This window comes from Oncorhynchus mykiss, chromosome 17, assembly GCF_057628025.1.
Source record: "Oncorhynchus mykiss isolate SJ-2025 chromosome 17, ASM5762802v1, whole genome shotgun sequence".
Taxonomy (NCBI): Eukaryota; Metazoa; Chordata; class Actinopteri; order Salmoniformes; family Salmonidae; genus Oncorhynchus; species Oncorhynchus mykiss.
Window position 1 is genome coordinate 21,513,067 of NC_143038.1, and position 23,643 is coordinate 21,536,709.

At 43.5% G+C, this 23,643-nt stretch overlaps 1 protein-coding gene and 1 long non-coding RNA gene across 6 annotated transcripts in view; one reads left to right on the plus strand and one right to left on the minus strand.

Moving 5' to 3' along the window:
- Positions 1-23,643, plus strand: part of LOC149975859 (uncharacterized) — a 944,026-nt gene that overhangs the window by 384,891 nt on the left and 535,492 nt on the right. The gene's annotated exons all lie outside the window — the stretch shown is intronic.
- LOC110493888 (solute carrier family 12 member 5) overlaps positions 1-23,643 on the minus strand; it is a 328,213-nt gene that overhangs the window by 124,539 nt on the left and 180,031 nt on the right. For all 5 annotated transcript variants that reach the window (XM_036949870.2, XM_090205034.1, XM_090205036.1 and 2 more), the window contains exons 2-3: positions 3,090-3,187; positions 1,898-2,038 (exon numbers count right to left, since the gene is read on the minus strand). In XM_036949870.2, coding sequence (XP_036805765.1) covers positions 1,898-2,038; positions 3,090-3,187 — 239 coding nt within the window. The remainder of the gene's footprint in view (positions 1-1,897; positions 2,039-3,089; positions 3,188-23,643) is intronic.

Below are 23,643 nucleotides of genomic sequence, written 5' to 3' on the forward strand. Positions count from 1 at the left end.
ATTTGTGAACAGCAGTTTTCAGTTCTTTCCACAGATTCTCGATTGGATTCAGGTCTGGACTTTGACTTGGCCATTCTAACACCTGGATATGTTTATTTTTGAACCATTCCATTGTAGATTTTGCTTTATGTTTTGGATCATTGTCTTGTTGGAAGACAAATCTCCGTCCCAGTCTCAGGTCTTTTGCAGACTCCATCAGGTTTTCTTCCAGAATGGTCCTGTATTTGGCTCCATCCATCTTCCCATCAATTTTAACCATCTTTCATGTCCCTGCTGAAGAAAAGCAGGCCCAAACCATGATGCTGCCACCACCATGTTTGACAGTGGGGATGGTGTGTTCAGCTGTGTTGCTTTTACGCCAAACATAACGTTTTGCATTGTTGCCAAAAAGTTCAATTTTGGTTTCATCTGACCAGAGCACCTTCTTCCACATGTTTGGTGTGTCTCCCAGGTGGCTTGTGGGAAACTTTAAACAACACTTTTTATGGATATCTTTAAGAAATGGCTTTCTTCTTGCCACTCTTCCATAAAGGCCAGATTTGTGCAATATACGACTGATTGTTGTCCTATGGACAGAGTCTCCCACCTCAGCTGTAGATCTCTGCAGTTCATCCAGAGTGATCATGGGCCTCTTGGCTGCATCTCTGATCAGTCTTCTCCTTGTATGAGCTGAAAGTTTAGAGGGACGGCCAAGTCTTGGTAGATTTGCAGTGGTCTGATACTCCTTCCATTTCAATATTATCGCTTGCACAGTGCTCCTTGGGATGTTTAAAGCTTGGGAAATATTTTTGTATCCAAATCCGGCTTTAAACTTCTTCACAACAGTATCTCGGACCTGCCTGGTGTGTTCCTTGTTCTTCATGATGCTCTCTGCGCTTTTAACGGACCTCTGAGACTATCACAGTGCAGGTGCATTTATACGGAGACTTGATTACACACAGGTGGATTGTATTTATCATCATTAGTCATTTAGGTCAACATTGGATCATTCAGAGATCCTCACTGAACTTCTGGAGAGTTTGCTGCACTGAAAGTAAAGGGGCTGAATAATTTTGCACGCCCAATTTTTCAGTTTTTGATTTGTTAAAAAAGTTTGAAATATTCAATAAATGTCGTTCCACTTCATGATTGTGTCCCACTTGTTGTTGATTCTTCACAAAAAAATACAGTTTTATATCTTTATGTTTGAAGCCTGAAATGTGGCAAAAGGTCGCAAAGTTCAAGGGGGGCGAATACTTTCGCAAGGCACTGTATCTATCTCTCAACTCTCTGCTCTAGTCAGCCGTTTCCCTGGACTGGTGGGTAGGAGGTTGGTGCAGGGATATAGTGGAAGATAAAAGAAAGTAACTGAAAAGACTGTAAAAGTAAGTAAATAAAACGCTAATGCAGAGGAACAGTCCAGGTAAAAAGGACTGACAAAAATGAGGAAGGTAAACAGAGAGCCAGAAAAAATCATTGAGAATCAAACATAGAATGAAACCAAACAGAAATAGATGGGGGAAAACTCAGGGTGAAAAGGCTGTGAGTCAGGCTCTGACTGAGTTGTGCTATTTTACAGGTCTGACTGACCAGTGCTGTGTTACAAGTATTTTCATTTTTTTTACCTTTATTTAACTAGGCAAGTCAGTTAAGGACAAATTCTTATTTTCAATGACAGCCTAGGAACAGTGGGTTAACTGCCTTGTTCAGGGGCAGAACAACAGATTTTTACCTTGTCAACTCAGGGATTTGATCTTGCAACATTTCGGTTACTAGTCAAACACTCTAACCACTAGGCTACCTGCCGTCTGACTGGCCAGTGTCGTTACAGGTTTGACTGACCAGTGCTGTGTTACTGGTCTGAGTGACCAGTGCTGTATTACTGGTCTGACTGACCTGTGTTGCAACAGCAACTTACCTTGACAGGTTTCTTCTTCTTTTTGTCTTCCTCCTCATTGTCGGCCTCCTCCTCGTGCTCCTTGCTGCCCTGGGGGAGGTTGGAGTAGTTGGCCAGACTACTGAGCATAGACGATACCATGGGACTGGTCTCCATCTCCTCCTGCAAAGTACATTGACACAAACAGGATAACATAACAATTGGTCAATTCCATAATAAAACTGCAGTAGGCAAAGTAGTGAGCATATTGACACATGATGGATTCCCTGCATGATGGATTCCCTGCATGATGGATTCCCTGCATGATGGAATCCCTGCATGATGAATTCCCTGCATGATGGATTCCCTGCATGATGGAATCCCTGCATGATGGATTCCCTGCATGATGGATTCCCTGCATGATGGATTCCCTGCATGATGGATTCCCTGCATGATGGATTCCCTGCATGATGGAATCCCTGCATGATGAATTCCCTGCATGATGGATTCCCTGCATGATGGAATCCCTGCATGATGGAATCCCTGCATGATGGAATCCCTGCATGATGAATTCCCTGCATGATGGATTCCCTGCATGATGGATTCCCTGCATGATGGAATCCCTGCATGATGGATTCCCTGCATGATGAATTCCCTGCATGATGGATTCCCTGCATGATGGATTCCCTGCATGATGGATTCCCTGCATGATGGATTCCCTGCATGATGGATTCCCTGCAAGCAGGAAGCAATATGACAAAATTGGGGTGTAAAATATAAAATGTGCAATATGAATACAAGCTACTTAATACAGTATATGCAGCAAACCACTCATCATTTCAAATGAGGATCTCTTTGAGAAACAATGTAATACACTTGGCTTTTTGCTTATGAAAGGTAAATGGCTTTGTCTCAGTCATTTTCTGTAGCAGTTTGGAACTGTGCTTGTATTAACCTGAGGTGTTCACTCGCCCTTCAAACAGTAATTACCCTCATTAATCGATGCCAGGGCCCTTATTCAATCACTCGCTGATCCGTGAATGTGTGTGTGTGTGTGTGTGTGTTTGTGTGTGTCTGCCTACAAATTCCAGTCTCACAGGCAGGACCATACTCTGGTCATCATACAGTTGGCTTTCGTTGCATATGCATGAGTAGGTGTCTGTCCGTCCGCCCTCCGTCCGTCCGTCTGCCCGTCCGTGTGCATTCGTTCCTGCATGTGTGTGTCTATACATACCTCAAACAGAGCCATATGTTTGCCATCGTATTGCTGGCTCTTCTCTGTGGCTTCACTGCTGTTGATGAAAGGGCTGCTCTCCTTGGGGTTCCCATCACCTGACAGAAGAGACACAGAACCATCATCAGATGGGCTGAAATACAATGCATCCCCATTCTATTCAATACCTAAAATGGTCAAATGTTTCTCACGTCTCCCTGTTCTATAATTCAATACCTTAAAAGCGCAATGCGTAATTTTGATTCACCACGTCTTTATGAATAAACAGAAGCCGTTGCCCATCAGAGCTCCATTCCCCAAACAAGAGACCCATCACAGATGTGATGTCATGTTTTGGGACTGCAAGGCTTTGAGCAAGGCTGATAGCCCCAGTTAAGTGCTCACTTTTAAAAAAAGTCCACGGGGTTTCACACTCGCTTGCCTGTCAGTCGAACGAACTGGCAAGGACGACCTTCCCTGAAACACACATTTTAATTTACGCTCTAAGCTCCTCTCACCTGGGGTCATGTCTTGGACTGCGCCACGAGTCAAGCTATTTTTAGTGAAAACGCAGCCTGTGCGGTTGACGGTAGTGTACCGCTAACTGCATTCCCCCTCTGTACTCTCTATGGGGAAGTGAAGGAGAGAGTGGGTGATGAGAGACTGAGAGACAGAGGTTGAGAGAGACCGACAAACAGAGAGAGAGAGAGAGAGGGGCAAAGAGACAGAGAGCTGCGGAAGGAGAATATTAAAAGCTACCGGCGGTACTTCAATTCCAGCTCACGTCGCCCCACACCCAACCAAAAATACCTGCTCTGATTAAAATGTAGGCCTGTCCATTTAATCCAACATGTTGTGGGTTTTTCAGGGCATGTCAGATATTTCCACCCGTAGACAATAATATCAGATGTACTCCAGAAGAAAACTGCACACATGCACTGTACTGATTATTAATGTACAGGAATCACTACTATGTTGTAAAGAAATCAATGCCCACACACACATACGAACACAAGGCTTTAGGCTGTTGTAAGACTCCCCTAGGATTCAAAGCCCAGGTCATTTGATCTTTTGCTGAACAGCCTGGCAGCCTTCCTTAGATCATCAAAGAAGAGACAGTTTGAGTCATACTTGAGCAGTGTTGTGCTTGACAGGGTAATACACCCTAAAAGTGAGTGGTCTACACAACTCTCATATTCTTTATCTCTCCCCCGGCCCATCTCTCCTGACAGTAAATGAATTGGAATTCCAACATCAAAAGGAACCATGATGAATGTATGAAGATAAGTGATGGTCCTCAAAGACATCCTGCTTTTTTTTTTCTTTGACCCTTCTCTACTTATCGTTCGTCTCATTTGTCCATGCAAACTGTAACTATCGCTTAAAGAGGCAGTCAGCAAGTACTTTGTGAACCAAGCTTTGACTCTGGGGGAAGAATACAGTCTGTGTTTAGTACATACCTGAAATGTCATTTCTCAAAAGTAAAATGTCATCAACGGTCCCAAAGATGATGTGTAATAACATCGATGATGTACTCACTATTCCAAATGTCAGTTACAGTATGATGTATCATAATATCATCAGTAAATCCTATACTGAAATCTCTATGCATATGATGTCACAGTGCTTGATTGAAAAACATTCCAATATTCCCAAACTTGGAATGTATGGTATATATAACATTGATTGTGTACTCCCCTTTCCCCATATCTCAGTTACAAAGTAAATATATGAGGAGGCATATACTGTACAAGGTATATCCTATATATTGATATTATCAGAAAACGATGACGTCACAGACAGCGCTATGCAGCAGACGGGTCAGCGGAGTGACTTTCCCATGATTACTTATCAAAAGGTGACAAGGCATCTGGCGCGTCACCACTCGAGAGCATGTTATGTTCCTGGCAGGAGGCTCTTGAAGATTTCCATTCATTTGCAGGCCCCTGGAGAATCCCCCCCCCCCCCCCATCCCTCTTCGTCCTCCCGTCTCCACCCCCCCTGCTGCTAGTCAATGTCACCGCTGCTTATTTAACCACATCTTGGTTAAATGGTTCTGTGAGTTGGCGTAAAATGACATTTGAGAAGATTTCAATGATATATATGATGTGGCCATGAGTAGAGAGGGATTCCTAACATTTTGGGCATTTTTGGGGTGTGTAGCACAATGCCAATATACCACAGCTAAGGGCGGTTCTTATGCACGACACAAAGCAGAGTGCCTGGATATTGGCCATATACCACAAACCCCCAAAGTGCCTTATTGCTTTTTTAAAACCGGTTTCTAACATGGTCCCTACAAACCCCCGCTGTTACAAACCAAATGCTGGGCTAGAAGCAGGAGGATATAATGTGTTCATAAATTCCTTATTACATTTCTCTTGTTATTTGCCTTGGAACATTGTAGTGATTATTCAGAAAGAACAGTAAACAAGTATTTTTGTGTCATACCCGTTGATGTTGCGATAGGTATTCTTATTGTTTACGAATGGAACAATTGACAGTCTCCAGAAGTTAGCTGAAGCATTGAAAATCTGAGCTTTCCATTGTACAGTGGGTGATTGTGCTGCGTGGAATGCACAAGCTCAGTGTAGCGCAGCGCAGAAGCTCATATTTTCAGCTTCGCGCAGCTTTTGCACAGATAGAACCCCACAAAAGGTGAACAGTGTTTAAGGGGTCTCCTTGAAGGTGAATGTGAATGTGAATGTTGACTCTTTCAGAGTGCTAAGCCAACAACGGTAGAGGCCATTTACGGGTGTTTGCTGCTGGGTTTCGGTGTCAATTTCCTCTCAAACCTAGGCAATTCAGGGATTGAATTGTATTTCGTACAGAGAGGTGCCATGTCCAATTCAACCGACAGGATTTGAAATGGAACTGACCCCCATTTCTGGGGTACATGTTAATATTTGCAGTATCCCAATTTTTTCCCCCCCCACATAGTGCATAGCCAAATGACTTAATTAATGTGCATTAGCTACCTCATGCACTCCTCCCCTCTGGCTCAGCCCAGAGGTGTGCTGCTCACTGCTCATCCTTGTGCCATAATTGAGCTGTGGGATATCTCGACGCAGTGACCCAGCTTGCTGACACGGCTACAACGGTAGGTATAAGGTGAATGATGTCCGGTCAGCATTGCTATGCAATCTGTACTGTAGTACTCATGTGGTGCAGATTATAGAGTGTGATTCTAAGGCAGCCATCAGTGCTAGCTATTACGCTCTGCGAAAATGTCAGATCGGTGCCAACCGAAAGCAAAGCAAACCCACACTGTCACTAAACCAGCACTGGGCTATTTGAACACACACGAATGGACACATAAAATCATGCCCACACATGCCCACATAGGGCCATAAATAGATATGTAGCTGATCTCTTTCTTACTTTCCTTCCTTCTATCTCTGTCTCTCTTCTCTCTATGGTTCACACACACACACATCCACTGACACACGCACGTCATACTGTCATATTGTCACATTTCCAATTAACATAGAATGCTACCAATGATAGCAATGCAACAATGTTCTCCTCAGACACCTGGCAGAAGGATGCTTGTATGAAAGACCAAGAAGTTGAATATAAATCGGCGACCCCTCCAAACTCCATTTGTTTACTGTCTTTAGATTCTGGCGGTGAGGGTGGGATATGCTACTGCAAGAGAAAACGACGATTCAGATATTATAGGGTCTAAGAATAACACACATTGCTTTGTATATTATTCTTTGTTTTTCATTACAGTTTGAATTTGTGAGGTTCCTTGTCATTTTATGACCCGATATTGACATTTTCATGTGTACATTTTTCGCCACGGGCAAAATGGATACAATACACTATCGTTATACCTATTGCATGATTTAACTGACTTATCTTATCTGGTTTGGACCTATACCCTTTTTATAATCCTCTCTGTATCGTGTATAATATTAGTATTAAAGGTATTAAAAAAGCTTTGTGGCCATACAGTGGAGTGTAGGTGTGTCCCAAATGGCACCCTATTCCCTACATAGTGCACTACTTGACCGGCCGTTCTTCTTTCCCCAGACTCTCTGCTCCATCAAACAGACTCTGTCAGGCAAGCCGCCGCAGTGGGGTGCGGTGTACTGCATCCCCATTGGAGCTTCACGATCATGGTCCTCCAGGTACTTGGCAGCCTGGCAGGCATGGTTTGGAGAGGAGCAGTCCCTGTTCTGTGCAGTGTAACCACTAGGCAGAGGAACATCACTCCTGCACAGTGACTGCCTAGAGGGCCATGAGTTGCATTAATTGGTGGGCTGTGGAGCTTGACAGGGCTGGAAGGAAGAAGGGAGACAGGGAAAGGAGGATGAGAGAGGGAGGGAGGAAGAAAGAGGGATTGAACCAATTCCTTATACACTGGTAGAATAATTGCCTGCAGAGCTAAGGTGATTCACATCTCGACTCCTTTACCTTTTTTTAAGCTTTGTAATAGGGAGGGAAGAAGAGTGTGGAGGGGGGAGTGGGGGAGAGAGGAGCAAAGCCAGAGAAGAGGAGATTGACATATTTTCATGAGGTCATACATTTAAAATTCACCCTCACTCCCCACATGCCAGTGAACCAATCTCTGAGGAAAATTTCCACACCGGTGCCAAAGTGATGCCAATTCAGGACGCCGACCCAAAACCTATCACACTTTTATTACACTTGGCACATTTTTGGATAAGGTGCTCCTGACAGAGGAGAAACGAGCTAGGCTCAAATTGAATACTGCGCGAGAGAGAGATCCAAACGCCAGGTCTGATGGGGAAAGGGGTTCGTTCGGTCCGGATCAGTTATCCACTTGCCGGGTCTGATCGAAGACGACATCTCGCCTACCGATTTTAATGGAATATGTGCAGGTGTGAATTGCCGCCGCAAATTAGCACCTGAGGCGTATCCTGCCGACTGACCCTTGTCTCCCTTGGCCCAGACAGATTCTCGCCCAAAGCCCAGATGACAGGACAGTGAGCACACACTCCCAGTCGAACTGTCAACAGCCCTTTTCCCTTGTCTCTGTTGACAGCTGGGAACAAGTAGAGCTCTCGGAGTACTGCCTGTCAGACAGAGAAAACCCATCTCACGGCATGAACCCGGAGAAAATAGCCTACCCTGAAGAGAGATGGAAGGGAAAGGTGTGAAATCACTCCCAGAGGAAAGGGTGGGGAGAGAGAGAAGTAGGGACTAGGAAAGGGTCAGAGAGAAAGAGAGAGAGCGAGGGAAAGAAAGAAAGAAGTTGAAGAGGCTGAGAGAAATATAGAAACAAAAGACTTAAATACCAAGACAGACATGACAGTGAAGGAGAAAGAGAGAGAGATCCAGCCTATTATGTGAGCATTCTCCAATTCAAACACTGTCATCACCATGTTCTTCTTTTGACAGAAGGGTGATTTTGAATGGGGTATTGACTTGACTCTCACTGTATTTCGCAATACACTGCTTAGTGAGCACGTGATTCAGTCTTGATGATCTCTGTGTGTGAGTGGGCATTTATGTGAGTGAACATGCACATGTGTTTGTTTGTGTGTGTGTGTGTGTGTGTGTGTGCATCCATGCACGTAAATGTGTATGCTTGTGTGTATGCTGTCAATGTGCAGTGGCACATAAAGAAGTCTAATGTCACCTTTTCACCGTTGCTTCATGGATGCTGTAAGGTTAAAGCCTTTGTGCTCCTGCTCCATTAGTCTTCTTAAAGCTCCCATTTTCTCCCTCTGTTCATCGGTAAACTGCACATTTCATAATACAAAGGCCACTTCACTTCAAAGGGCGCTTTTATGGACCCTGAAACTGTAGCCAAACTGCCTTTACCAGACTATTCAGATTAAACTGGTCCATTCATCACCACTGGCTGAGTTTCCTGACATGTTCAATGAAGTGTGTGTGTGTGTGTGTGTGTGTGTGTGTGTGTGTGTGTGTGTGTGTGTGTGTGTGTGTGTGTGTGTGTGTGTGTGTGTGTGAGTGTGCGGGCATGAGACAACAAATCTTAAAATAAGATGATCCTGTTTCATCGTATTCACAAAAAGTGGCAGTTGCATATTATCTGTCATGCTTATCGTAGAAGGGTATAAGGCTGTTGATTTTTTGGCAATGTATTTGGATTGCACACTATTTCCCACACATTTCCTAAACCCAAAAGTTGACATAACAACATCAGAACTCATGTGTATGTAAACGCATACATCCAAATGATACAGGACACCACGGTTGAAGGCCTAATAACCAACAATGACGAGACAACAACCTCTCCCTCAACATCAGCAAAACAATGGAGTTGAATGTTGACTTTAGGAATCAGAGGAGGGAACATGCCCCGATCCACATCAACGGGGCTGCAGTAGAAAGAGTCAGCAGTTTTAAGTTCCTCGGCATCCACATCGCTGAGGACTTGACAGTCCGGTCACAACTTGTGGACTTGTTTACGTGCTGCTGAACGGTTTGTTGCTAACGTTACCTGGCTAGCTGACAACCTTATGTTTTTTACTTTTTAATTTTTAATAACCGTTTTATATTTTTCCTTTTTTATTCAACTTTTTCACCTCAGACGCTTTATCTGGACATGTTTCTGCAGGACCTCCACCAGTCGAAGATAAGTAGTAACATTAATATTATGCCATCTGACTGCAGTAGCTGTACTCATAATATACAGGAGAAATATAGCCTTATGGCGAGGATAACCGTGCTGCAAGCCCAGCTTCAGGGGCATTCGTTAGGCAAGGGTAATTTAAGTGTAGGAAAGGATGAAACAGCGTCTGTGCCTCCAATAAGTACCGATATTTTTAAGTGCAGATTTTTTTTACGATTGCAATTGCAAAAAATAACCTGCTTAGACCCAAGGATCATCAAAAGCCTTGCTATAAATTCTCGGACAACTGAAAGATTCCTAAATGCCCTTCCAGACTCCCTCCACCTACCCAAGGATGTTGGAGTACAAAAATCGGTTAACCACCTAACTGAGGAACTTAACTTAATCTTGCGTAATACCCTAGATGTAGTCGCTCGCACCCCTAAAAACAAAACATTTGTCATAAGAAACTAGCTCCGTGGTATACAGAAAATATATGAGCCCTGAAGCAAGCTTCCAGAAAATTGGAATGGAAATGGCACAACCAAATTGGAAGTCTTCCGACTAGCATGGAAAGACAGTACCGTGCAATATCATAGAGCCCTCACCGCTGCTCGATCATCCTATTTTTCCAACTTAATTGAGGTAAATAAGAACCATCCAAAATGTATTTTTGATCCTGTCGCAAAGCGAACTAAAAAGCACTCCCCAAGAGAGGACGGCTTTCACTTCAGCAGCGATAAATTCATGAACTTCTTTGACGAAAAGATCATGGTCATTAGAAAGCAAATTACGGACTCCTCTTTAAATCTGCATATTTCTCTAAAGCTCAGTTGTCCTGAGTCTGCACAACACTGCTAGGACCTAGGATCATGGGAGACACTCAAATAGTTTTATGCTGTATCTTTTGACACATTCATGAAAATAGTAATGGCCGATAAACCCCTTAAGCTGCATCCTGGACTCTATTCTAACTAAACTACTGAAAGAGGTGCTTCCTGTTCCTATTTTGGTGGTTTCATTCAGTACACACTTGTGGGGTGCTTATGAATGTCTCTAGCATTGAATATAAACTCATTACATTGTACAACACAGAAACAAGTACCAGAAAACGAAACTTCCTCAACCCGAGGCTACTGCTACGTTACATTACATGCACCAATCTACCCAATGTGAGAAACAAGGGAGAAACTAACTAGCGAGTAAGCGTGAGGAGTTTTCTCCAACTCCTTACTTCTTTTGATTACAATCTGTGAGAGAGAGACTTGGAGCAGCCCCTAGCCTAGGTGGACTAGTATTGGGATGTTTGAAAAACCTGGGCTGCGTTCAAATCGGGACCCTATTCCCTACAACATAGTGTGCTACTTTTGACCAGAGCCCTAGTGTACAAAATAGGGAAAAGGGTTCCATTTGGGACACATACCTGGTTGGTCTCAGGAAAGGACAGAGGTTCTGCTCGTTGAGAGCAGAGAGCTGTATCTATGTGTCTGGGGCTGTTGTGTCCTGGTGGACCCTGGTGGACTGAGAGTGTCTTCTTTTGTCTGGCTTAAATTGCACATACACTACAGTACATATGCATCCACAAGCATAACACACACACCCAGACCAGCAACATAAACACACACACATACACATTTTTACACCCATCATATGCTGCTCTACTCTGTTCTGTATTGTAGTCTTATTATCTATTCTGATGCCTCTAGTCCTGCCTTCATGTACATGTCTACCTCAAACACCTCATACCCCTGCACATTGATCTGGTACTGGTACTCCCTGTATATAGCTGCATTCTTGTGTATTTTATTCCTCTTGTGTTACTATTTGACGTTTTATTATAATTTTTTAACTCTGTATTGTTGGGCTTGTAAGCAAGCATTTCACGGTTAAGTCTACACCCGTTGTATTTGAAGCATGTGAGACTTTTTTTAAACTTAAATGACACAATCATAATCAACTAGTTACAAACACCAGGTTTTCTTTTACCAACTCTTACAGTCAAAAACCGTTGACAGTTTGAATTTACAACTTTTTGCAGTGTATGTATTCTAAATGTTAAGTTCTTGATTATCTATTAGTGATGTGTCTTGAATCTTATGTTCCTCCGTTTTTAGTGGTGAGTGATTTGTTCTGCATGTCCACACCCAATCTTTTTAGCCTAGTTGACTGACAGCGGGTGGAGACAGCCGAGCTGAACATGATTTCAGACACCCTGTCAGCAGACAAGCCTGCAGTGGTTGATGTGACAGCTGATGTGTATGCTTGTGCATGTGTGCGCGTGTGTGTGTGTGTGTGTGTGTGTGTGTGTGTGTGTGTGTGTGTGTGTGTGTTAGTGCGCCCAGCAAGCCTTCCAGGATAACATATATATCAAAAACTATCACGGATTACAAAGGGAAAACAAGCCACGAGATGTCCAGTGACGTGAGCCTACCAGATGAGCTAAATACCTTATATGCTCGCTTCGAGGCTAGCAACACTGAACCATGCATGAGAACACCAGCTGTTCCGGACGACTGTGTGATCACACTCTCCGTAGACGATGTGAGTAAGACTTTTAAACAGGTCAACATTCACAAGGCTGCAGGGCCAGAATAATTGCCAAGATGCATATGCAGAGCATGAGCTGTTGAATTTTACCCCCTTTTCTCCCCAATTTCGTGGTATCCAATTGTTTTAGTAGCTACTATCTTGTCTCATCGCTACAACTCCCGTACGGGCTCGGGAGAGAAGAAGGTTGAAAGTCATACGTCCTCCGATAAACAACCCAACCAAGCACTGCCAGCCGCACCAATGTGTCGGAGGAAACACCGTGCACCTGGCAACCTTGGTTAGCGCGCACTGCGCCCGGCCCGCCACAGGAGTCGCTGGTGCGCGATGAGACAAGGACATCCCTACCGGCCAAGCCCTCCCTAACCCGGACGACGCTAGGCCAATTGTGCATCGCCCCACGGACCTCGCGGTCGCGGCCGGTTACGACAGAGCCTGGGCGCGAACCCAGAGTCTCTGATGGCCCAGCTGGCGCTGCAGTACAGCGCCCTTAACCACTGCAACACCCGGGAGGTCACTGACATTTTCAACCTCTCCCTGATCCAGTCTGTAATACCTACATGTTTCAAGCAGATCACCATAGCCCATGTGCCCAAGAACACCAAGGTAACCTGTCTAAATGACTATCTCCCCTTGGAACTCAGATCTGTAGCCATGAAATCATAAAGAAGGCGCCAGAGGGGATGGCTGCCGTCTTATCGGCTCATTAACGAACCATGCTATTTTGGTTGTTTTTTCACGTTGTTCGAAAATTGTTTTGTACATAATCTCTTATGACCGAAAAAGAGCTGTAATTGCGATTACTCAACTATGAGTTTTTCTTCAATGACTCGGACGGGAAGGAGATACTATAGACACCCGCCCAGGCCCAGATCCCCGGCATCCGCTGGAGCGGGAACCATGTGCCATGTGAGGATCAGGCAACGAGTGGTTAATCTGCCTTTGCCTTCCGTCCTGCTAGCTAATGTTCAATTGCTGCAAAATAAATGGGACGAACTGAAAGCATGTATATTCTACCAACGGAACATTAAAAACTGTAATATCTTATGTTTCACCGAGTTGTGGCTGAACGCAGATGCTAAACTACAGGACTGCTTTGCTAGCACAGACTGAAATATGTTCCGGGGTTCTTCTGATGGCATTGAGGAGTATACGCTGCACCGGCTAGATAGAACAGCACACTCTGGTAAGACGAGGTGGGCGGTCTGTGTATATTTGTAAACAACAGTTGGTGCAACGAAATCTAAGGAAGTCTCTAGATATTGCTCGTCTGAAGTAGAGTATCTCATAACAAGCTGTAGACCACACTATTTGCCAAGAGAGATTCCTTTATATTTTTCCTGGCTGTTTATTTACAACCACAGACGGATGCTGGCACTAAGCCCACAATCAGTCAGCTGTATAAGGAAATAAGCAAACAGGAAACCGCTCACCCAGAGGCGGCACTCCTAGTGGCCGGGGACTTTAATGCAGGGAAACTTAAATCAGTTTTACCTCATTTCCAGCAGCATGTTAAATGCGCAACCAGAGGGAAAATAATTATAGATCACCTTTATTCCAGAGCTGCTGATAAAATAATGTATACGTTTAAAGATAATGATTAAATAATTCTACCCTGAAACTTAACCATTAGGGATTATAGGTTATGTAGCATGTATAAGGAATAATTAAAATATTAAACATAAGTCCAACTAGGCTGGACTGGGAAAGAGAGGAATGTGTGTGTGTGCCTAAGAAAACACAGAGAACAATTAAACTGTGTTTGAACCGACCCGGCTAGAACTCAGAGAAATGTATGATAGGACATGGAGTACCCCTCCAGGTTTCCCTAATCTCAGGGGAATGGAACTGTCGGCTGGGTAGTGATATACAGTGGTGAGAACTCTGGAGAAGAAGATAACTCTCCTAATGTTCGTGTGCATGTGTGTGCGTAAGTAAGGAGCATGGTATAAAATGGATGTCTTTGTATAATGAACTGGAGAGTGCGCTCGTGAATAAACATTTTGACTATTGTAAGCTGGGAATTCAGTCTATTTAATTTAAACTAGAACCTTAACAAACTCTGGGTTGCAGACCGAGTAGATGAATTTCAAATTTATGAACATTGATAACAAAATTCCATATTAGCCGCATACAAAGCTCTTCCTCGCCCTATATTTGGCAAATCTGACCATAATTATGTCTTTCTGATTCCTGCTTACAAGCTAAAATTAAAGCAGGAAGCACCAGTGACTCGGTCTATGAAATAGTGGTCAGATGAAGCAGATGCCAAACTACAGGACTGTTTTGCTAGCACAGACAGGAATACGTTCTGAGATTCTTCTGATGGAATTGAGAATTATACCACATCAGTCACTGGCTTTATCAACAAGTGCATCAAGGACATCGTCTCCACAGTGACTGTACGTACATACCCCAACCAGAAGCCATGGATTACAGGCAACATTCACACTGAGCTAAAGGGTAGAGCTGCCGCTTTCAAGGAGCGGACTCTAACCCGGAAGCTTATAAGAAATCCTGCTATGCCCTCCGACAAACCATCAAACAGGCAAAGCGCCAATACAGAACTAAGATTGAATCGTACTACACCGGCTCCGACGCTTGGATGATGCAATCTCTATTGCACTCCAAAATGCCCTTTCCTACCTGGACAAAAGGAACACCTACGTGAGAATGCTATTCATTGACTACAGCTCAGCGTTCAACACCATAGTACCGTCAAAGCTCATCAATAAACTAAGGACCAAACACCTCCCTCTGCAACTGGATCCTGGACTTCCTGACGGGCCACCCCCAGGTGGTGAGGGTAGGCAACAACACATCCACCACGCTGATCCTCAACACAGGGGCCCCTCAGGGGTGCGTGCTCAGTCCCCTCCTTTTCTCCCTTTCTCCTACAGTGGTAGGCCTGATTACCCGACAGCGATGAGACAGCCTACAGGGAGGAGGTCAGAGACCTGACAGTGTGGTGCCAGGACAACAACCTCTCCCTCAGCTTCAGCAAGACAAATGAGCTGATCGTGGACTACAGGAAACAGAGGGCTGAGCATGCCCCCATCCAGATTGAAGGGGCTGTAGTGGAGCAGGTTTAGAGCCTCAAGTTCCTTGGTGTCCACATCACTAAGGAATTATCATGGTCCACACACACCAACACAGTAGTGAAGAGGGCACGACTCGGTACTGTTACCCCATGTATATAGCCAAATTATCATTACTCATTGTGTATTTATTCCTTGTGTTATTATTTTTCTATTTTCCTATTATTTCTCTTTTTTTCTCTCTATGTATTGTTGAGAAGAGCCCGTAAATGAACATTTCACCTGCCGCTTATGAAGCATGTGACAAATAAAATTTGATTTGATGAGTACATACAGTATGCTGAACATAGCTAATTTATTTAGCCTGTTATTGCTTCAAACCCAGTTTTTTTGCTTCATGCGCACTGCATGAATGGCTGAAGGTCTGCTTGCCTTTACGATAACAGAACTGGACAAGCCCTTCCATATGGCGCAGACATTAACAACAATGAATAGAATGCATGGACGTCACGTGGCATGAAGCGTATGGTACATTATGTGTTAGTCTATCCATACGCTCTGTGCTGCCCAGAAGGTCAGCTGAGCGATAGGCTTTCCATTTTCTCTGAACAGCTGGTTGTCAAGTGTCGCCCAAGTGCGGTTTGATTTCCTTGATTAGAACCTGGCTCTCTGTGTGCCTCTCCTTATGTGCGGAGAGTTAAGTACTGTATTGCACTATAGAGAGTTAAGTGTATAGCTTCTCTATGCCTGATAGGCTGTCACTAGAGAACACTGGAAGAATAGACCCTATGATTACGGAAAGGACAGGCTTGTATTTGACTGCCTGAAGCAATTGTATGAGTTTATACAACAATAGAAGCAGTGGTGGTTATTAAATATTTGTCTTAGGAGAAATCGCACACTCAGTGAATGACTTAGCTAGTAGTGGGAGTAGTAGAAATTGTAGTATTTATTGGAAACTCGACATTCAAAGACAGATTTTTACACCAATTTGCAAATGGGAAAGATTTCAAACTTTGGTTGTTATTTGGTTAATCAGTTTATAACCAGATTAATATGTTTTTTTCTAGTTGCTAAACCAACGTTTACAAAACGTCATTTTATAGTCAGAGTAAAACCTCATGACGACATTGCAATCAATTATGACACATTTGGACCACTTTATGGACAATTGGTTCTAGAAACATGTATAGCCAGCAGTTCTCTGAATCAATGATGCTAGGATTTTTGGGGAATAAAGGCTAGATATTATGTAACACAAAAAAAAAGCTTTTCGACCAATGAGATTGTTGCCTTTGTTAGAAGGATCACATACTTATCCTTGAAGCCCTTCAATGGTCTGGGGCAAAAAAAATGAAGTAAAGGCCAGTGGCGTGTATTCATGAATGCCAAGGGAAGTCCCCCCCCAAATTTTTTTTGCCCCCCCCCCCCCAAAAAAATACATAGAAAATAATGTATCTATTTGTCTCTGTGTTTCATCACTTTCCTTCTATTCGCAAGAGGCTGAAAGTATCTCACCGGAGAAAGCATCCGAGCGAGCGGAACAATGCCCCTCTGTCTCTGAATGTGTAGCCTATCTAACTGATGCTGTTCTGGTCAAAAACAGTATGACATTGTTTCTGTAACATTGAATGCAACAGAAACCAGCAGGCATTTGGCCTCTCTTGATAAAAAATAAATAATAGCAAATCTGCATTGAGCTAAACTGATTGAGTTCAGCTGTGAATGGTTCTTGCTCACCAAAAAAGTGCCAAGGGAAGCCATTTTGTAATTGGCTTCACACCAATCACATCACTAGAATTCAAACGTCTTTGATAGAAAAACATTTCATTGTTGCATCTCGTTGTGTTGTTGTCCTCCGGTGGCTAGCTAGCTAAAATCAACCCATTCCTAAATTAGCCATGGATGGAGATAGGGATTTGGACATTCTCCTTACTGGCTAATGACTATAATAGCAATTCTGATCCAACCATACATTTATACATTGTGCCGCTGGCCTGAGAGGATGGAAGTTCAACATGCAGACCCACAGAATTAAGTTAGGCTAGCAGTTTAGCCAGGTAGCCTAGGACAACAAAAACTAAAGGCATGTACTGCAGCGTTTCCCAAACTCGGTCCTTGAGACCCCAAGGGGTGCACGTTTTGGTTTTTGCCCTAACACTACACAGCTGATTCAAATAATGAACTCATCATCAAGCCTTCATTATTTGAAACAGCTGTGTAGTGCTAGGGAAAAAAACAAAACGTGCACCCCTTGGGGTCCCCAGTACCGAGTTTGGGAAACGTGGGTGTACTGTATGACTGTCATAGAACGTTCAGGCAACATGAAAGATGAGGATGGCATTGCTGGCATTTCTCTATAAGTAGGGTGAGACAACATGTTTTTTTCTACTTGCAAGCACATACGCTCCACGCATGCTTCTCACACACACACACACACACACACACACACACACACACACACACACACACACAGAGAAGTCAGTACCATGGAAAGCCACATCATATTTAGCTGACGTTGATTGAACTAAATAGTTTTTGGTATCTTTTAAACTGAATTAGGTTGAATTGTCCGTAGAGCTCCGAGACAGGATTTTGTTGATGCACAGATATGGGGAAGGGCGCCAAAAAAACGTATGCAGCATTGAAGGCCCCCAAGAACACAGTGGCCTCCATCATTTTTAAATGGAAGAAGTATGGAACCACCAAGACTCTTCCAAACTGAGCAATCGGGTATGAAGGGCCTAGGTCAGGGAGGTGACCAAGAACCGATAGTCACTCTGACAGAGCACCAGAGTTCCTCAGTGGAGATGGGAAACCTTCCAGAAGGACAACCATCTCTGCAGCACTCCACCAATCAGGCCTTCATGGTAGAGTGGCCAGACGGAAGCCACTCCTCAGTAAAAGGCACATGACAGCCCACTTGTTGTTTGCCAAAAGGCACCTAAAGGACTCCCAGAACATGAGAAACAAGAATCTTTGGTTTGATGAAACCAAGATTGAACTCTTTTGCCTGAATGCCAAGCATCACATCTGAAGGAAACCTGGGACCAAACCTGGGCCCATCCCTAAGATGAAGCATGGTGGTGGCAGCATCATGCTGTGGGGATGTTTTTCAGCGGCAGGGACTGGGAGACTAGTCAGGATCGAGGGAAAAGGTGAACGGAGCAAACAGAGAGATTCTTGAGGAAAACCAGAGTGCTTAGGACGTCAGACTGTGGCGAAGGTTCACCTGCCAACAGGACAATGACCCTAAGCACAAAGCCAAGACAACGCAGGAGTGTCTTCTGGACAAGTCTCTGAATGTCCTTGAGTGGCCCGGCCAGAGCCCGGACGTGAACCCAATTGAACATCTCTGGAGAGACCTGAAAATATCTGTGCAGCGACAGTCCACATCCAACCTGACAGAGCTTGAGAGGATCTCCAGAGAAGAATGGGTGGTTATACAGGTGTGTCAAGCTTGTAGCATCATAACCAAGAAAACTTGAGGCTGTAATCGCTGCCGAAGGTGCCACAACAAAGTACTAAGTAAAGGGGCAAAATACTTATGTAAATGGTATTTTTCATTTTTTTGTTTTACATTTGCTAACATTATTGAAAACCTGTTTTTGCTTTGTCATTATGAGGTATTTTGTGTAGATTGATGTGGGGGGGTTATTTAATAAATTTTAGGATAAGGCTGTAACATAACAAATGTGTAAAAAGTCAAGGGGTCTGAATACTTTCCGAATGCACTGTATATAAAGGGAAAAGGGTGCCATTTGGGACGAGGCAAGTAGAAGCAGACACACAGGCTAAATACAGCAACTTCACCTATCTGTCTTCCGGCCCATTGATAAGAAGGACTGTTATGTTTTGCCTCCTGTCTTTGAAAATTGATCCCAGTAAAATGTTAATTATTGCACAGCAACAGACATGAAAATCTAAGCTTGGGCGGTTCAAAGGGCTTGTGTAGCCAGAACTTCAAAGCTGTAGGCTGATCTGTTCCGCTCTGTGGTTCACTGCACTGGACTACCAACGCCTGATCCCTCGATGGAGTTCTACCTCCTCTCTCTTCCCCTACTAAGTGTTACGCAACCCACGTGTATGCAGTGATCAGAAGCTCTAACCCACTGTGACACTGCATCCAAAATGCCACTCACACACTATTCCCTATTTAGTGCACTACTTTTCAACAGGGCACTGGTTAAAAGTAGTGCACTATGTAGGGAATAGCGTGCCATCTGGGACACCACCTATTGTGGAAGTAAAGCAATATATGCTTCCTCCCTCATCTCTAGTTCACTGTCTTCACCTTTTTCACTGTCTTCACCTTTCCATCTCTATTGATTTCTCCAAGTGGTTTTCCAACACGTTCTCTCTTTAATTTCTCTCTATTTTTCTTCTTCCCTCTCTATCTGCACGGAGTGACCAATCCCCCCTACTGTGAGTTGGCTGTGCATGTTGTGTGGCGCTGTAGATCCTACTGGAAATGTACATATTAAATGCATTCATTGAGTTGGAATCTGTGAATGCTTCATCCATATTTTGACTTTTAAATGAATGATATCTACCCATTGATTATTGAATAATATAACTTATAAATGCCCCATGAGCTTAGTTCAACTGTCTAACTCCATCAGAAGACAAAATGTATGCTTTGTTTTGGTAAATAACAATTGTAAACAAACACTGCATAGCTTCGGAGCATGGTTTAAACTATGATGGATGGTCACCCCGTCTATGAGTTTAAAAGTGGTTACATTTCTCTAGCCCCATCCCTTAACTCATGAGTTGTAACAAAGATGTTCTATTATATTGACAAGATAGTCAAGTGACCCCTCTAACAAGGGGAGGAGGTGAGATCAGCTGGGACCATGCTAACCAATGAGTGGGCATTTTTAGTGATGAAATTTTATTGCCGAAATGCCACGTGTGTCCACTTATATCAGTGAATTCGTAACAACCTAACCATTATGAGACTTATATTCGATCAAATAAAGTAGCAAATTAGCAGTTACATCTTCTGTTGACCAAATTCGACACTCATTGACCTCCATACAAAAATTACTCACTTTGTGGGCTTATTTTCATGGACTGATTTTGGGTTTGGGAATTTAATTCAGTGCAATTCAAAGAAATTCCACTCAGTTATAGAACATGAAAGTTTAATTGAATCTGACAGGTCACACTTCAAGATACCAAAGAATATATCACTTTTCTCCATAACCAATGTTCATATACTCTTTTAACCTTAGTGCTTAGAATAGACAATTATACTTCCAACAATCGTTTCATTTGTTTGGCTTCATTTTGAAAGCTTCATGGTCAACTTGAGTCTTAAACTAAAGCATGATTAATGAAGTGGTTAATGAAATATAACAACTTAGAATATTCACATACAATTGTTTCAACAATATTTTATATGCATATAACAACACGTTTTATGTTGTATGCACATTATGTATATTTGCATAGACCACACCTAACATAAAATAGAAGAGGCATTTGCATTTAATGAATTCAACTCTATTTTCTTTAATTGCAATTCTGTATCCTGTTTACTACTTCAATTAAAATTCAATAATTGAACTGGAATGTATGAGGCATTCTCAATTCAATCCCGATATTGAGCCCAACACTGTTTCCCAAAAAGGTGGCGGGGTGTCCCTTTGTTATTGTTTGAACGGCAGATTGCCCCTTTAGTACATTGGCAAATGTGATTTTAAATAGTAACGGGAATGTATTATCCTTGTGTGAAATTGTCAGTGGGGAAGAGTGTCAATGGTGCACCGCAGTGTGTGTGTTTGTTTGTGTGTGTGCGTCTGGTTCCCTTACCTTCAGGAGGAGTCCTCGGTTTACCTGTCATGCAACATTAGCGCTCCCCTCTCTTACACACATGTAAACATAAGCACACACACACACACACACACACACACACACACACACACACACACCACTGTACCCATTCCCTCTGGTATTTTACGAAATATGTCATCTTTGCAAGTGTTTGCATTTGAGGAGGATTTTGATGGGCTTGAGTCTCCAATTCAGGGCTGTGGAGAATATTGTGTGTTGTTGGTGCAGCGAGGGTTGTTCAACATTAAGCGGAGCTGGACGTGTCATCAATCAGTACCACAGAATAATTGCTTCTTTGTCTTGGATGACAGCTTCCTGTACACAGCCGTTTAGGAGAGCATGGGAGGGAGAGAGGATCCACTCAGATCAATACACAGCTTTTCATACGACACCCCAGGTGGGACTGGTGGGGTGTATTTACAGGTACAGATGTTGAATGATAAAATATATAATATATAGAAATAATAATATACTTAACAAAAAAATGTCAAGTGTTGGTCCCATGTTTCATGAGCTGAAATAAAAGATCCCAGAAGTTTACCAAACACACATAAAGCTTATTTCTCTCAAATGTTGCACACATATTTGGTTACATCCCTGTTAGTGAGCATTTCTCCTTTGCCAAGATAATCCATCCCGCTGACAGGTGTGGCATATCAAGGAGCTGATTAAACAGCATGATCATTACGCAGGTGCACCTTCAGCTGGGGACAATAAAATACCACAAATGTGCAGTTTTGTTACACAACAGAATGCCACAGATGTGTCAAGTGTTAAGGGGGTATACTATTGGCATGCTGACTGCAGCAATGTCCATCAGTGCTGTGCCAGAGAATTGGATGTTCATTTCTCTACCATCGTTTTAGAGAATTTGGCTGTACGTCCAACAGGCCTCACAGGAGCAGACCACGTGTAATCAATCCCGGTTTCAACTGTACCGGGCAGATAGCAGACAGCGTATAGTATATGACTTTGTGTGGGTGAATGGTATGCCGATGTCAACGTTGTGAACAGAGTGCCCCATGGTGGCGGTGGGGTAATGGTCTGGGCTGGCATAAGTTAAGTACAACGAACACAATTTCATTTTATCGATAGCAATTTGAATGTACATAGATACCGTGACGTGATCCTGAGGCCCATTGACGTGCCATTCATCCGTGTTCCTTGGCCTGCATATCCACCAGACATCAGAGCATGCGCAGACCAGCTGGCTGGTGTGTTTACAGCTATATTCCATCTCTCCCTATCCCAGTCTGCTGTCCCCACAAGCTTCAAGATGGCCACCATGGTTCCTGTACCTAAGAAGGCAAAGGTAACTGAACTAAATGACTATCGCCCCTGTAGCCATCACTTCTGTCATCATGATGTTCTTTGAGACTAGTCAAGAATCAAATAACCTCCACCTTACCTATCAACATAGACCCACTTCCATTTGCTTACCGTCCACAGATGATGCAATTGTCATGACACTGCACACTGCCCTATCCCATCTGGACAAGAAAAATACCTATGTAAGAATGATGTTCATTGACTATAGCTCAGTATTAAACACCATAATAGCCTCCAAACTCATCATTAAGCTTGAGGCCCTGGGTCTCCACCCTGTCCTGTGCAATTGGGTCCTGGACTCCCTGACGGTACGCCCCCAGGTGGTGAAGGTAGGAAACAACACCTCTACTTCACTGATCCTCAATACTGGAGCCCCACAAGGGTGCGTGTTCAGCCCCATCCTGTACTCCCTGTTCACCCATGACTGCTTGGCAATGCACACCTCCAACTCAAACATCAAGTTTGCAAATGACACATCAGTAGTGGGCTTGATCACCAACAACGATGAAAAGACCTACAGGGAGGAGGTGAGGGCACTTGGAGTGTGGTGACAGGAAAATAACCTGTCACTCAACGTCAATACTTTTTTGCGAAAGTATTCACCCCCCTGGCATTCTTTCCTATTTTGTTGCCTTACAACCTGGAATTAAAATAGATTTTTGGGGAGTTTGTATCATTTGATTTACACAGCATGCCTACCACCTTGAAGATGCAAAATATAATATATATAAATAAACTATCCCCCCCGAAAATCAATACTTTGTAGAGCCACATTTTGCAGAAACTACAACTGCAAGTCTCTTAGGGTATGTCTCTACAAGCTTGGCACATCAAGCCACTGGGATTTTTCCCCATTCTTCAAGGCAAAACTGCTCCAACTCCTTCAAGTTGGATGGGTTCCACTGGTGTACAGCAATCTTTAAGTCATACCACAGATTCTCAATTGGATTGAGGTCTGGGCTTTGACCAGGCCATTCCAAGATATTTAAATGTTTCCCCATAAACCACTCAAGTATTGCTTTAACAGTATGCTTAGGGTCATTGTCCTGCTGGAAGGTGAACCTCCGCCCCAGTCTTAAATCTCTGGAAGCTTTCCCTCAATAATTTCTCTGTACTTAGCACCATCCATCATTCCTTCAATTCTGACCAGTTTCCCAATCCCTGCCGATGGAAAAACATCCCCACAACATGATGCTGCCACCACTATGCTTCACTGCGAGGATGGTGTTCTCGGGTGAGAGGTGTTGGGTTTGCGCCAGACATAGCGTTTTCC